Source organism: Momordica charantia (assembly GCF_013281855.1).
Source record: "Momordica charantia cultivar OHB3-1 chromosome 4 unlocalized genomic scaffold, Mcharantia_2.0 BLBB01000004.1, whole genome shotgun sequence".
Classification (NCBI taxonomy): domain Eukaryota; kingdom Viridiplantae; phylum Streptophyta; class Magnoliopsida; order Cucurbitales; family Cucurbitaceae; genus Momordica; species Momordica charantia.
In genome coordinates this window covers 263,634-278,946 of record NW_028275162.1, presented here as the reverse complement: position 1 = coordinate 278,946, position 15,313 = coordinate 263,634, and the positions used below count along the sequence as shown (strand labels likewise).

The window sequence follows — 15,313 nt, the reverse complement described above, 5'->3', positions numbered from 1 at the left end:
TAATATGGTTAAATATTTGACAATTTTTCATTTTTGTAATTTCTTTTTATTTTTGCATTTCTCACTCTTAATTATTAAATATTTAATGGGGTTAAGGAGTAAGTTCCTCTTTAACTTTATGGAGTTAAATTTTTTTCTTTTTGTATTGTAAAATGTATCTAGCATTCTATCTCATTATATATTTTTATTTTTTTTTTCATACTTTTCTCTAGATCTTAAATATTTGAGGGAGTTTGGAAGGAACCTTAAAGCAAAAATTTGGTCTGACATAATTCCATAAACATAATTACTCATAAAATCAATGAATGTGATACATAAAGAATTTGGGGATAAAAAAAAACAAGAAATTAAAAGTACTATGGAATGAGAATGATATAGTTGAATGATTGATGTGAGGACAAATTCGAGATTTGACACTAAAGACTCAAAAAGGATCCTCATGCCCGTTGGGAGGGCGGTGGAGTGAAACACAGTCGCTCACGCGCCCAAATTTCAAGAAAGGGTTAGGGGCATTTAAGGAAAAACACAATTCAACGCCTTTTTCCAGATCCGACCGTTACAAAATTTTGAAAAGTTCCTTTGAAAAACCTCAAATCTCCTCATCTCCACACTGTATCTTCCGAGTTCTCTTATCTTTCAGTTTTGCTCTGCTTCTGCCTAATTTTCGCTTCGCCCTCTTCTCCTTTTGTTTTCCATGGATGAAAACAAGACGGCCTTAACGATCATGGAATCAAAGCCACCACACCCACTTCACCAAATTGCCGAAAATCCAACCCACAAACTTCTTCTCAAGCAGTGGCTCAAGGAAGAGGAACTGATATTCGGCAGAATTTCTTTGAAAGAAACCCAGATCGACTCGGTTCGAAAAGAAATCACGATGCTCCACATTTTGTTCTTCGTGTTCCACTCCACAGCTATACTCCTCCTCTTCAACGCCTCCACGAAGGACGTCCATGGCGCAGCCTGCAAGAGGTCGTGGATTCCGTCGCTGTGTTCTCTGTTATTCTCTCTGGGTATCATCTGGGCCGTCAGATACAAGACTGACGTTGAGGCCCACTTGGAGAAATTGTTAGAGAGGGAAAAAGAGGACAGAAATTTGCTGTCCAAGTGTGTGGACGAGTTGAAGAGGAAAGGAGTTGAATTCGATCTGTTGAAGGAGGTTGATGCGCTACGGAGGGCGAAGAGCTTGCGGGTGGAAGCTAAGGCTGTAAGAAAATGGTCTTCCAGAGATTTCATCACTCTGTTTTTCTTCTCTGTTTCCTGTATTTTTCTTGGGATTACTAGGATTGTTCTATGTAACAAGTAGAGCTTTATATACAAGGGGATGGGAGACTGGCGATTGGTGATTGGGCATTCAAGTGATGCCACCTCTGTCGTTGTTCGTTCTGAACTTGGATGCTGTTTGAGCGCAGATTACTCTGGTCTGCACTTGTATTTTGTTGCTTTTGTGGAATTATTTGGATAAATTGTCTCAACAATTTGAAGTTCTTTCCAAAAATGGTTCTTTAGTTCTCACTCTGAGTTGACTTAACATTATTCCAGTAGGGCCTAATTGGAGCTACATCTGATAAACTGTTCGTCCTACTTTCTCTCATCGACTGTTCATCCTACTTTCTCTGAATTCTTTACCAATCCGACCAGTTGAAGAAAGAAGAAAAGAGTGATAAATGTAACTCACGCACAAAAGTATTTGAAATCATAAATGATAATCACAGATGTGAGGTTTCCACAGGACACAAATGTTGTATCGCTATATACAATAGCCAGAGGTGGGGGAATGTAAAGTAAATATTGAACTAAAAAATGAAATATGCCAATACCACGCCTGTTCACCTACCCTCCCCTAATAATCCACGAAGCATTGGTTCAGAAACATTAGTTGGCGAGTGCTTTGTATCAACGATACTCGAACTTGTCGACGCATAACGGCCAGTATCAGGTTCTTCAGTGGATGGATTATCTATAAAGCTTGTAATGTCATCAAATTTCCAGTCTGTTAAGTATCCTGGTTTTGAAGTTACGGTGGCCACTTCAATGTCTCCGGTCAGCATCGCCACCACGCGAGACATTGATGGCCGAAGACCTGGGGATGTTTGAGTGCACAGAAGAGCTACACCGATCACCCGTTTCACTTCTTCCTCGCTGAACTCTGATAATTCAAAATCCACCATCTCAAGTTCCTGGTTGTTCTCGTGGAGGTACCATGCCTACAAACAAAACATGAATTCATGAGAGGAAAACTCCTGAACGGAATTTGAAACAATTCAGAAAGAAGTTCTGTAATCCCTTTACTCCTGTGAAATCCCCAGATAGATAAAATAGGAAAAAAGAAAGCGTTCTTAATCTTACCCATTCGAGAAGATAAACTTTGTCTTGCTCTAAGCTCGGATCTGAATTTGGCCTTCCACTGACAAGTTCTAGAGCCACAACGCCAAATCCAAAGACATCAGCCTTCTCCGTCAGGTGGCCACGCATGGCATACTCGGGTGCAAGATAACCACTGCATCAGTAAGATCCTTACATTAGTACTCCCCATACTCATAAAAAAAGAAAAACAGCAAAAATGATTAAAGAATTAATCGCCATGACATTACATTGTCCCAGCAACACGGGTGCTAATATGAGTCTTTTTGTCATCATAAAGTTTGGCTAAGCCAAAATCTGAAATTTTGGGGGTCAGATCACCGTCAAGCAGAATGTTACTGGCCTTTACATCTCTGTGCACAATGCGAAGTCTTGATTCCTCGTGAAGGTAAGTGAGACCTCTTGCTACACCCACGCATATGTCAAAACGTGTTGGCCAATCAAGAATCAAATGTCTTTTCTCTGCCACACAAAATCCATGTATAAATACAACCATCTTCGTTTCTAAAACCCATAAAATTGGATATAAATTCCTTACCAAATAATGCTTGGTCAAGACTCTTATTTTCCAGGAACTCGTAAACAAGGAGACGTTTATCGGCCTCAATGCAACATCCATATAGTTTCACAAGGTTACGATGTTGCACTGCAGATATTGTAGCAATCTCAGCAACAAACTGGCTCTTTCCTTGGTGGGATGCAACAGAAAGTTGCTTCACAGCAACCACTCTTCCATCACTTAGTGTTCCCTAAAAGGATAAAAGAAATCAAACAGTAAGTACTGGCAATAGTTCAGAATGGAAAAATAGATATAATCTTTCCGCTATAGTACGAAGCAAGAACAGTAAGCGACATTGGTGAAACTGCTATGACATTTTTATTCTTTACAGTACAAGGTTGATTAAGTTTGAGAAAAATTGATCCAATCATAATTTGAAAGTCTTAGCCTTTACCCCCTCAATCAGAACAGACTGCTAAGATCTGCACCAACCAGCATTATCTTTTTCTCTCTCACACAAGGATAGTATCAGGTAATTGGAATCAGATGTGAATAATACGTATGACAGGAGACAACCATGATTATGACATTTGCCTACCCCTATCCACTCCTTGGCCATTAGAGAAAAACTATACCTTGTAAACAGGTCCAAATCCTCCCTCGCCAAGCTTGTTGGATGAATTGAAGTCCTCTGTAGCACCCCTTAGTTCAGAAAAACTAAATGTGTACGGTCTAGCATCTATTCCTAGGAGCTCTGCCAAAATAATAATAAAAATAAATGTTATTTATGTCACTGTATGCCTCCCGTAATGTTAATCGGAAAATGGGAGAAAATTCAGCAATGAGGGACCAATTTATGTAAAGCATTTTAATATGTGGAATGCAGCAGGATCAGATTCCTCATAATTACCTTCATCTTCATAGGCACGGCGCCTTTTCCTTCTCTGGACAATAATGAAAACTGCACCAATAATCAGAAAGAAAACAGATCCTAAACCAACAACGAGCCCTACAATTAGGCCTGTTCTATTCTCCTTCGTACTTGGAGGTACATTACTGACAGTTGGTACAAAATCTGCAGAAAAGCTCACTAGTTAATTGAAAATGCTTGAAAAAAAAAAGACGCAAAAAAGGACATAAATTTCCATTACTTATTACCTGGGGTAGCACTGATGGCTGAAACAGAAGGCCCATAAGTGCCCTGCTCAGGTATGCAGCAGGTACCTTTCCCCGCCCAAAAAAGATGAATTTCCAGGAAGTTTTCTGTAACTTGAGCCGTAAATTTCTTTTCAACAGCAAGGAAAGACCCACCTGCCTCCCTTCTAATATCAAAATTCTGTAAGACACGATTTCCCTGCAACCAATGATGATGAACTCAGACAAAATAACAGAGCAACAGACAATTGCAAAAAAGAAGGCACAACGAAAAATGAATATCACTTTGTAAAAGAGTACAAACGATGTTCAAACATCAATGGGCAATGCAAACAAATTAAGAATTTTGAGTGTAAGCTCCATGTGTCACTCGCATTTGAAAAACTGAAGCATGCTGCTTGAGATCTTTACTACAATTTAGAAGGGGATGGAAGTATAACAGAAACCAGGAAATTTGAAACCGAGGACGGATGACACTTATTCTTACTACATAAACAAAAATGTAAGTATTGCTAACACCCATCAGACTCAGTTGATGGCAGAAGATTAAAATATCGTATCAAATTTTAAGGGCCAACCATATCCTTAACAGTGTCTCTACTAAGAATAGCAAAGCTGTGGTGTACACCCAGATGCCAGATTCGGGACAATAATTCATTTTTTGCCTCCGCTTGGAACTATGGTAGGGGAGGCCTCATAACAAAGATTATATAAATGAGTAGAGTTAAAAAGAAACCTGGATATATATATCAAAGACACGCCTCCCACGGCTTTGCCATGTATTTGAATTTGGGATAGCTATTTCTGCAAACTGAAGATTCACAGTGTAGTTGCCATTCTCAAGCCCCAGTCCATAGTATCTTAATGATGAAGCAGATAGCCGCTGTGTCTGAAAAAGTTCCGTGTCAATGGTGTTTGGAAATTGAGACAATGTATTGCCTTGGTATCGCGGATTGTTGGAGCCAGTAAAGTATCCCGCATTACTAACGGCCCACCTCTTTGTCCCAGTAACAAAGTACGTAGCTGGACCAAGAGTCTCATTTTCCCTTTCAAACAAAATCCCAGATGAACCTCTTATCTGTGGACCTCCACACTTGATCCCAAAATCAGAATCTGGCATAGATATACAAGATAGGAGTTATGGAAAAAGATATCCATCCGTAGGACAGGGCATTATCTGACTTGCACTAGCCTAATGTCAAATTCCAGAGCATTATGAAGATGTAGAAAAGGGGAAAACAAGGCATATAGAATCACGGGTTTTGAGATTTACATCAGCTCGAAGTTGAACTGAAGTTAACAAAAGTAAGCCTGAAGTAGTTTGTCCTCTTCCACACAAAAACATACAACAAATAAGAAGAATTATTTTTGTAATTTCTACTCACATATTCCACGACCTCGATTACAAGGAAAGTTGCGTTGAAGACAATCCAATCCAGATGGCAAACCACTGAAAGAAAAAGAGAAATGTGATGGACAGCCAACTTCAAGACATCGGAGTTCTCATGACCGTAGTTTAACTAGCACATAAAAGAGATGAAGGATATTAAATCAACTCAATGAAATACCTGTTACTTGAACTGTCAATTGTAAAGTTGTTGGCAACTAAATTACTGCATATCACAGGCAACAAGATTACAACATAACCTTCATCTTAATGTTACATGAGTAGGTAGCGAGTGAGCAATTGTGAGTTTGCATGATTGTAAAGAAAAAGGTGTAGAACAGAAAAATAGCAGTACATTACTTACAGCTGTAAGTTCGGCTGATTGATCCAAGAAGGAAAGCTCCCAGATAAATCATTATATGACAAGTCTCTACAAAATCAAGTGGAAAGGCATCAGTACTCACTACAGAAGTTAACATCCAAAGAAAGGTGCAAAAGGTACAATATGAAAAATGACCATTAACATGTGCAACTTAGAAGTCAAGGTAAATCTTTCAGGTTAAGCTTTCCACGATAAATGATGTAGGCTTATGGAATTTAAACTCATTTTGAGGTAGTCAGATTATTTAGTGTCTGAGACACTACATATAAGCATTCCAAAAGAAACTGTTGCCACTACTTCAAATTGAAAAATCAAACATAATCTTGATTGCATGCCAGAATGAATACGATGCCTTCTCAAAATCTAAATGTCAGAGAAAACGTATTTAAAAATTACCCAAGAGATGCACCAATGCAACTCCTTAATATGAATATTCAAACTCAGTAATCAAGATGTTTGTGTAAGGAAACCCTTCACAAAATACTGATATTCAGAGAAGAAAGAATCCTACGGCTTTACAAAACTCTCCTCCAGCCTACCTGAGAGGGCTGGTTCTCTCCCTGCACAATGCTTTCCCAACACAAATAAAACATAACCAGACAACCCAAGCATATAAGGACTAACTAACTAATTTGAAGGGGGTGAATTTCCTACTCTACCCTTCCTAACATAAGTATTGACGACTATGGAAGGCCTCACCGTTTGATAGAAGACGCATTTCCTTGGAGCATAATAAAACGATAATAGAATCTTTTATATATCTTTGAGATTGTGAGATAGAGAATATTTTATTTGCCAGGGATACAACGTATCATCCATCTGATTGATTAAAAAAAATATTGCTAAATCAGATCCATTTTTGAGGGACATCATCATATTTGAAATCAACATTTGCAAGATGAACTCACATATTAAGAAGAGATGCACTTTTCTGTGTAGGTATGGTCCCATTTAACTTGTTATTTCCAAGGAACCTGGGCAAAAGACAGAGAATATACACTTCACTTCAACCAAGAAAATGGTGGGAGGCAGATAGTTACTGTAGGAAGGGTTGGATGTTACAAGTGTGACAGTAAACTCAAATTGAAAAGCGAGCTTGGAATCTCTCCTGTCAAGTTGTTGAAGCTAAAGTCCCTAAATTTGAAAGGAAACCAAAGTCAGATTATTACCAAAGACTACAAGAACATTTAAGAAAAAAATGTGATATTCAAATAATTGGGATTCAACTCTTTCCCAAGAGCACAAAAGTTTCATAATGGTAAGAAAAAGAATCAAAACAAGTTCCTAAATTTAATGGGTCCTATCTCAATTTATAAGTCAGTTTGAAGATGAGACAACACCAACACAGTTTCCCAAAAGAGCACATGAACACTGTTGTTTCTAGGGAGACTTGGTGAGGTGAGATTATCATACACAAAAGTGACGTACAGTTTTATGAGTAAACTTTGTTTTCAACACAAACAAATCTAACCTAGGTCATTACCAGCAAGTAGCAACAAATCCATTTATACAGTTAAGCATTGACGATGAGTTCTTACAGCTGGGTAAGTCTTTGAAATTCTCCAACGTTGGATGGAATTGAACCTGATATATTATTATTTCTCAACACACTGCAAGAAAAGGGACATTATGATTATAAAAAAGTCTGGGAGATTCAAAATAAACAAATTAACAGCAATGTGACAAAAAGATGGAGTCACTCACAGGAGAGTTAGAGATTTCATATTACTGATGAATGCCAATGAAGAGCTCCCATTGGATAAATCACCTATTCTCCTATATTAATTAGATTATGGTACATTAGCTATGAGTCAAGTGGTATAAAAACCAGTACCCTGAAATGGTTAAAGTTACTCACAACTCAGTCAAAGATGTCAGGTTTGAAAATGTCGATGGTATGGGACCTGTAAAAGAGTTTCCTTGAAACCTCCTACAAAAATTAGTAGATAATATAAATGGACAGATCTTCAACTTTACTAAAAATTGCAAGTAAATACAAACTTCTGCATATCATAGTTAATAGAATAGTCTTTAATCAGAATTTGCAGCATAATGAAATCTTCAGCCGTCACTTAGGTCACCATTTTGGAGAAGGGGGGAGCTAAGAAGAAACATGTTAACATAATTGTCTTACAAAGATGTGAGCCTTGACCAATTCCCGATGAAATCAGGTATTCTGCCAGTGAATTCATTGTCCGATGCCCATCTGTACAGAACAGAGCTTATATCTAAATGATGCACTCTTGGGCTGATAAAAAGTTAGGAAAAGTTGAAGCCAGAAAATCGATTACACTGTACGCAAGTTTCTGAGACTGGAAAATGATTGAGGAATATCACCAGAAACTCCAGAGCTATCAATGTACCTTTTAAGGCGAACAAGATTAACAAATTATCAGTATGATGGATCAATGCAAGGCAAAGTAAAGGTAGATCACCACGACGAAGTGTAACCAAACCCAAGTTATAGTCAAAGATTGCAAGAGAAAACCAAAGTCAATTTAGTTTTTAAGATTCTTGTATCAAGAAACTCACGATTATAATAAAATGATCATGACCACAAATAGGCAAGTACTATGAGTTAACCCCAGGATAGGGCACTGCTGTGATTAATGAGTTTTTTCTTTTATGAAAGTTGGTTTAGTTTTCAGCTTTTTCTTTTTTTTTATGTCTCCAGCGTTATACTCTTCAGTAACTGAAGTTTGACTCTCAAACATCTTAACTTAGGTATGCAAAAATTCAACATCTGAAGTTCAATTTATAACTTTTTCAGATTTAAATTGATGAACGTCCAAAAAACTGAGGACAGCCACATGACTATTCCTACAGCACATTAGGCTTTTATCCAATTTTTTAGAAGATCTGATATCAAGCATTCAGATTTAGTTGTTTCAGGCTAGCAAAGGCAACCTCGTAAGATTTGCAGAAGTTGAACATGATAGAGATAAAAGACATGAGAACGTTGAACTCAAGAAGGAAAAAAAAAAACAAAAAAAGGCATGTGGACTCTTTTTGGGGAAAAAGAGAGAGAGAGCTTACAGTTCCTCTAGCATAGAAAGATTCCCAAGCTCTGATGGTAAGGAACCAGAGAAATTGTTGGACCCAAAAGCCCTACAATATTAGTCAAAACCCAACAATTAAATATGTTCCTTTGAAAATACATACTGCTGCATGACAAATTATGCTAATGATCTGCCTGTGTAATTGAAAATGAGCTTCATAGATCTCATAAAAAGCAATGCGATCAGCTAGCCATTCATACGTCTTCCAGAATTGAGAATAGACAGATAACTTACAATAGTCTCAGATTAGAAAGAGATCCAAGTTCCTTTGGCAGTTCTCCTGATAATGCATTAATGCCAAGACTCCTAAACATAATTTGGTTAACATTTAGAAAAAGGATGGAACTTCTTAACATTGATCTTTGATATAATACTATGTCACTTGAGGTCTCTGAAAAAGGATATGGATTGTCTTACAAGGTTCGTAATTGTGTGAGATTACCAACAGATGCAGACAGCGTCCCTGACAAGACATTTTGATCCAACTTCCTGAAAGAAATTTAGTTCATTTTAATTGCATGTGCTACCACTAAAAACCTACTTAATGAGATATCGAGTATGTATATATATGTGTGTGCATGTAAGGAAGAAAACATACAGAAAGGTGAGGGAAGTTAACGTCCATAGCTCTGGTGGGAGTACACCAACAACATTTATTGCATAAACGAACCTGCAAAATCAGATAAATAAAATGAAAAGGCAATGTCAAACAAGAACGTGAAAGGATAATTAGTTTGCTAATAGAAGGAAATCTGTTCTTCTCTGATCTTTTATTTCAAGCAGATTTTAATCTCTTACGATCTAACAGATTCGTCTGGAGGCTAGACATGCAAGCAATATGACGGGACTAATCTCCTGTATAAACTGATTCTTTCTATATCGGATGACTATTGCAAACTTATTGATATAGAAAATCTTTTTCCTGCACGTCACATCCTATTTTCTAATGGTCCATCCATGTCAATACTTAAATGAATGAACTCACTAAAAAGTGGTTAAGAACGACAAAAGCCGCACCTAGAAGCTAGTTTTATTAATCAAAGTGATTCGGGATTTCCACAAACTTTTTTCTTTAACTCCACAATTGAAACCCCTAACATTCGTACATGGAGAACATGAATTCTTAAGGCAAGCGTAAAGAGAAATAGTTCGAAGTGCTGTAGCTCCTCCAATGCAACGTGGTAGATGCAGAGAGAGAGAGAGAGAGAGAGAGAGAGAGAGAGAGAGAGAGAGAGAAATACAGTTCAGTAATGTGGCAAGTAGCGCCATTGTTGGCCGAGCAATCGCATTTTATAAACGGATTAAGGTTTCCACCAGTTTCGATAGTGGTGGTGGTGTCGACCGCCCTCCCACTGCACAGATTCCCACTTATATTCCAAGCCCCTGATGGCGCCGATATACGCCATTGTCTAAATATGGAATTCAGAGCTCTTGCTGCGTACAAAAATTCCACTCAGAAGTCAGAACCAAACAATTCCAATGCAGTTGTTTGAGTAAATTCTTCAGCGTTATATCAATATACTCGTTATTGATCCTCAGAAAGATGTATACCAACTTAATTCAAGAACAAAATAACATGTTTAATTGGATACTGGGAAATCAGAGCATCTAAGTAGGCTTTTTGGTTGTGTGTAAGGAAAGGGAAGTGGCGTGCAACATGGCCCAAGAGACAAGGCGATGAGCAGCTTTTCTTTCATGTCAAAATTACCGAAGTATGTACTTTTATTTATACACCCCGCTACATAATATATACCTTAAATCGCACAGTTTCTTCCTCTGAGAACACTCAAGTTGGGAAGGGAAAAGAATAGAGAGAGAGAAAGATAGAACCTTCAGCAGGATCGGTGGTGGGTTGAGTTGAATTCTGAGCTTCAGAGAAAACAATCAGGTGGCTGATGATGGAAACAGTAGCACAAAGAGCAAAGAAGAAGAGTAACAACGGCGAAGACGCCATGGATATGCAATTGCAAGCTTCAGTTACAGACTGGATTATGGATGCGAGTGAGAAGGAGGACAGGGGAGAATCGGAGATGATATATTTTTATTGCAATCCTAAAATCGTAGAGATTGACATAGCCATCGCATTAATGGGATATACTTGACCAAAACCATGATGACAAAAACGAGACATATGAATCAGAGTTGAAAGAGAAAAGGGGCATGTGGGAGATATTGAGAATAATTCAACTTTGATTATCTTCCAAACAGCAAGTTGCCGATGTAAAATAATAATAATAATAATAATAAAATGAATATGGGAAAGGCAGGTGGGTGATATGAATTCAATAGTTCCAACTTGAACTTCAAACTTGCTTGTCCTTCTCCCCACGTGGTTCAAAGATGAAAGGGAGGAGTGGAATTGGAAGCTGGGTTACTATTACCGTTAGCCCGCCGCCGCGGTGGCTCAGGCGTAGCCGTCACGACCACTTCTCCAGCGGGAGTCCGGTCCAGCATCAACGACGGGGAATTAAAAGAAGAGGGTAGGTGAGGGAAGGGACCGAACGCGCGAAAAATCCAAGGGGAAAGGCGAAGGTGTGAACAGAGACACAGAGTTAATGGTGTTATGAAAGGAAAATGAAGAGCAAATGCAAAACGTCAAAGTAATAATGTTATATAATATAAACCTCGTTGGCAATGGGCGTTGACGATTCAAGCTTGGTGGCTGAATGGCGTTGCCGTTGTCAAAAATTAGAACAGCCTGAACCCCACCACCACACCAGGCAGGCTCAGGCACCACTTTTTTGCTTTCTCTCTACTAAACTTGTATTGGGCCGCTTCTCCTTCTTCAACTCTCCCAACACAGAATCACTTGTCAATGGGTGTGATTTTGGCCGATCACTGTATATGACAAATTAAAAAATTGAGTTCAAGGTGTTGAGAGAAGGAAGGAAATTCTGAACAAGAAAAATGATCCAATAACTTTGAAAGAATGGGATGAAGAGTCCCATGAGATGAAAATCTTTAACAAAGTTGTCACACTTAACTTCAGGATTTGAGATTTATATATATGGTATTGACCATAATTTACAATGACATCATACTCTTAGTAGGAGGAATGGTTAAGAATTTACTCGATGACTTTAGAAAATCAATTATACTTCGATCTCTCTTTTTTAATCAATCCCTCTCAAACATACCAACCTTCTTCCTGCTTTTTTATCTTTTACTTCACTCTCATCTTCTTTTTCTTTTATTCATACATGGATTAGTATTCCTTAATTTTTTTTCTTTTATTTAATATCTATCACCAATCAATTACAATTTGAATTAAGCACAATTCAAGTGGTCACTGTCAAGCATAAATAGCTCCATTATTGATAACTTGTAGATTTGAATCTCTCCTCCTGTATTAATATATTTATTGGATCAATTTATACATGTATGCGTTGTAAAACTAAGTACGTACACGTATTAGCTCATCGTCATATCCTTGATTTTCACCCTTTTTTTTTTCCTTTGACGAGGCAACCTTGATTTGAACTATATGATTTGTTAGGTATATCATTAATATTTAAACTTAGAACTTAGGTATATCATTAATATTTAAACTTATAACTTATACTATAATAATTATGCAATCACCTCATTAGTAGTTTTTATAATACTATACCACCATTTATCCTTACTGTTTTTAAACAAATTAGTGGAGATTTAAAAAATTTAGAACCTGCCTGGTTAGCGATCTAAACACAAAAATCAAAACAATAGATTCAATTAAAACATTTTCAAATACGTGTTTGGTAGCAAATTTAGAAATTAAATTTCAATTTACAATTTTAATAGTAGTTGCCAACTAAATATTTAGTTAAATCTAAAATAATATTAATTGATTATTTACATTTATTAGTTTTAATAAAAATGAAATGATTTTATAACATGACATAATATATTTGTCAAAAATAACTTTTTAATGTAATTATGCATTTTAAAGTTTTAAAATCACAATCTAAAAATACTATAAAACAATAGTTTTCGAAAATAAGTCTATCGAACATATATTCACTTAAGAATCTGGATTGCATACCAAAAAGGCTCTTAGATGTTGGGTTGCAAATTCATTTTATTTTTTAAAATTACAAGTATGAAAGATACAAATTACATATATATGAATAATATATATAAATGGTTGTTGGGTAACGCTTCCGTTTCTTATTTCTGTTTCTTCATTTAATAAATAAAATTAAATTAAATTGCATGACTTTTAATAATCATGATTCTAAAAATTATAAAACAATATTTTTATTTATGTCGGAAAAAAATAAAAAGGAGAATAGAAAACACTATGATTTCATAAGAAACAAGAAAAATAAATAGCCAACCACTCAAGTTTAATAATAAAATTGGAAATAACTAATAAGAAATAGAAATACTAACAAACCCAATTTGTTTGACTTCCCCTTTTATTTTTTTCTCCATAAATTCAGGAGGTTCCATCTACACATCCATAACCATGACCATTACTGCCATATTGTACACTGCAACTGTAATTACCTCATTGCTTCTAATGGGACTGCACGTATCAAAACCTTCCATCTTTTAAACAATGAATTTGAATCTATCCGCCTTACTTGTAAAAAAAAAATTGCATCCACATAGAAATTTCATTAGACACCTTCTTTTTTTCTTAATTTATTATCAACCATCCATTCTAAAATTATGTTTGGGAGTACTTTTAACATGGTTAAAATATTCACTCAAAATCATCACGTTTTAAAATAATTTAAAATTATTATTCAAAGAAAAACAAATTGTTTTAAGTGTTTTACAAGATAAATGCTTAACTATAAAACACTTAAAAAATTGCTTCTGAAAAATTAGTGTCAAACATCAAACAGTTACACCTTAAGAAAGGGAAAAGGGCAAATATTGGTGGATTGCTAAGCTTCTGTGGTGGGCTGGCTGTGGACATAGCGAGCATGGAATCCAATCGGCCGAGGCATAAAGCCCACGCACACGCAGCCCCAACGCCGAGCCCACCACACCAACCACTCCTTACTCAGGCCCGCATGCCTCACTTAGGCCCATACCATATATAGGAATGGAGTCCAAATCTCCTTCTATATTTTATCCCTACAGATGACCGTTGACAACTATATAACATAAACGGTACAGATAAAGTGGGGTCTATGCCTACAACATTGGAGATTAATGGTAGATTTAAACTTCAATTTTCGAGGTAACCAGCACACAGACACTACACTAGATATGAGGAAAAGAGCAGTAGATCGATGGGGGATGAATTTTCTGATATCTCGATTGCAGTTTTGTGTGTTGAATTTCAGGGAATTGGGGGAAGAAGAAGCAAATTATATGAGGTAGATTCAGATTGGTGGCAGAGGGCAGAGGGCAGAGCCATAATTTCTGGTCCCAATTCCCAGCAACAGCAAGCAAGCAAACCGGGCTCCACCCTTTCAGATATTTTTCCCCAACCATTGAACATCACAGTATACGTACGTTTATACTTCAAAAAATTTCCCTTGACTCGTCTGCGTTGGGCCCACACACAAACCGGATGAAAAATTCCCCCCAACCATTCAACATCCTCGCCAATCTGCTCCCTTTCCACTGCCACCTAATGAAAGCTTATCTACTTTGAAGTTTCTTTTTCAAACCCCAAAAACGTCAAATATATTGTGCAGACTCTGCCCGAATTGCAATTTAATCCATCAATAAACTCAACTTGCTCATTTAAGTCCAACACTCCCTCCATTCAAACTTGACCCACCATGCCCTCGCCTTCTTCAGTCTTCACTTCAGCTAAAGCCGAGCCCCTCCAAAAAGGCTAAAAGCTACACAATTTTGAAAAAACAAAGTCTCTGACTTTTTCAAATCCGACCCACTTTACTAGTTAAGTTAGTAAGTAGACAAGTCAAGTAGTAACGCTACGAATAGTAGTAAAAGTTAAAAATACAGACCATAAACGGTCGCTTTCCAGGACCAGCGGGAAAAGCAGAGAAAAGAGGCTTCTGCTTCGCATTGGCTGCCCTGGCAATGTGGATTTCCGGGTCACCATGTGTTGATCCTGGCCTGTAATGGCACTACCAAAACAAAACCCCAATATATGTATATATATATTTATTTACGAATCACCTTCTACTTTATGGTTTGCTTTTGTATGTCAAGCTGACGCTGATGGGTCTTTTTTTCCTATATCCGTTTTTGGAGCCTTTTTGCTTTTTAGGTCTCGTAGCTGAGCTGCTGAGGTGATTTCCGTACCACTCCTACAAGGCCAAACTTTCTTTTTTGCTTTTTGGGGATAACAGTCAGTGGTGGCTGCCAGTGCCCACGTCCGAAAGCACAAGGCTTTTGGAATAATTGAATGGCCATTTTGATTTCTTCTCCTTTAGTAAAAGCCAACTTTAAGACAAAAAAGCACACTCTTTCTGAGCTTGGATAGCCACTATAGAATCATCCATTTGCCCCTTTTGATTTTGCATTTGCTCCTCTTCCCCTCCCTAATTATGGTT

At 37.2% G+C, this 15,313-nt stretch overlaps 2 protein-coding genes and 1 long non-coding RNA gene across 3 annotated transcripts; 1 reads left to right on the top strand and 2 right to left on the bottom strand.

The window, feature by feature from the left end:
- Window positions 1-580: 580 nt before the first annotated feature.
- Window positions 581-1,515, top strand: LOC111016728 (uncharacterized). Its single transcript, XM_022292220.2, has one exon. It carries the CDS (start codon window positions 695-697, stop codon window positions 1,304-1,306), a length of 612 nt encoding a protein of 203 aa, XP_022147912.1. The 5' UTR covers window positions 581-694; the 3' UTR covers window positions 1,307-1,515.
- Window positions 1,516-1,661: 146 nt separating this feature from the next.
- On the bottom strand, window positions 1,662-11,172 carry LOC111016727 (putative LRR receptor-like serine/threonine-protein kinase At1g56140). The gene is made up of 24 exons (XM_022292219.2): window positions 10,677-11,172; window positions 10,088-10,280; window positions 9,445-9,516; window positions 9,264-9,335; window positions 9,081-9,152; window positions 8,824-8,895; window positions 8,079-8,150; window positions 7,922-7,993; window positions 7,646-7,717; window positions 7,492-7,563; window positions 7,326-7,397; window positions 6,850-6,921; window positions 6,696-6,761; window positions 5,770-5,835; window positions 5,587-5,631; window positions 5,404-5,468; window positions 4,755-5,131; window positions 4,022-4,217; window positions 3,774-3,938; window positions 3,499-3,617; window positions 2,903-3,113; window positions 2,595-2,826; window positions 2,350-2,500; window positions 1,662-2,207 (listed from the first exon to the last, which is right to left on the bottom strand). The coding sequence occupies exons 1-24, from the start codon at window positions 10,798-10,800 to the stop codon at window positions 1,830-1,832; spliced, it is 3,108 nt and encodes a 1,035-aa protein (XP_022147911.1). The 5' UTR covers window positions 10,801-11,172; the 3' UTR covers window positions 1,662-1,829.
- A 2,826-nt stretch (window positions 11,173-13,998) lies between these two features.
- On the bottom strand, window positions 13,999-14,977 carry LOC148211604 (uncharacterized). Its single transcript, XR_015790475.1, has 2 exons — window positions 14,762-14,977; window positions 13,999-14,635 (listed from the first exon to the last, which is right to left on the bottom strand). It is a non-coding gene; the product is annotated as an uncharacterized LOC148211604 (long non-coding RNA).
- Window positions 14,978-15,313: the final 336 nt, after the last annotated feature.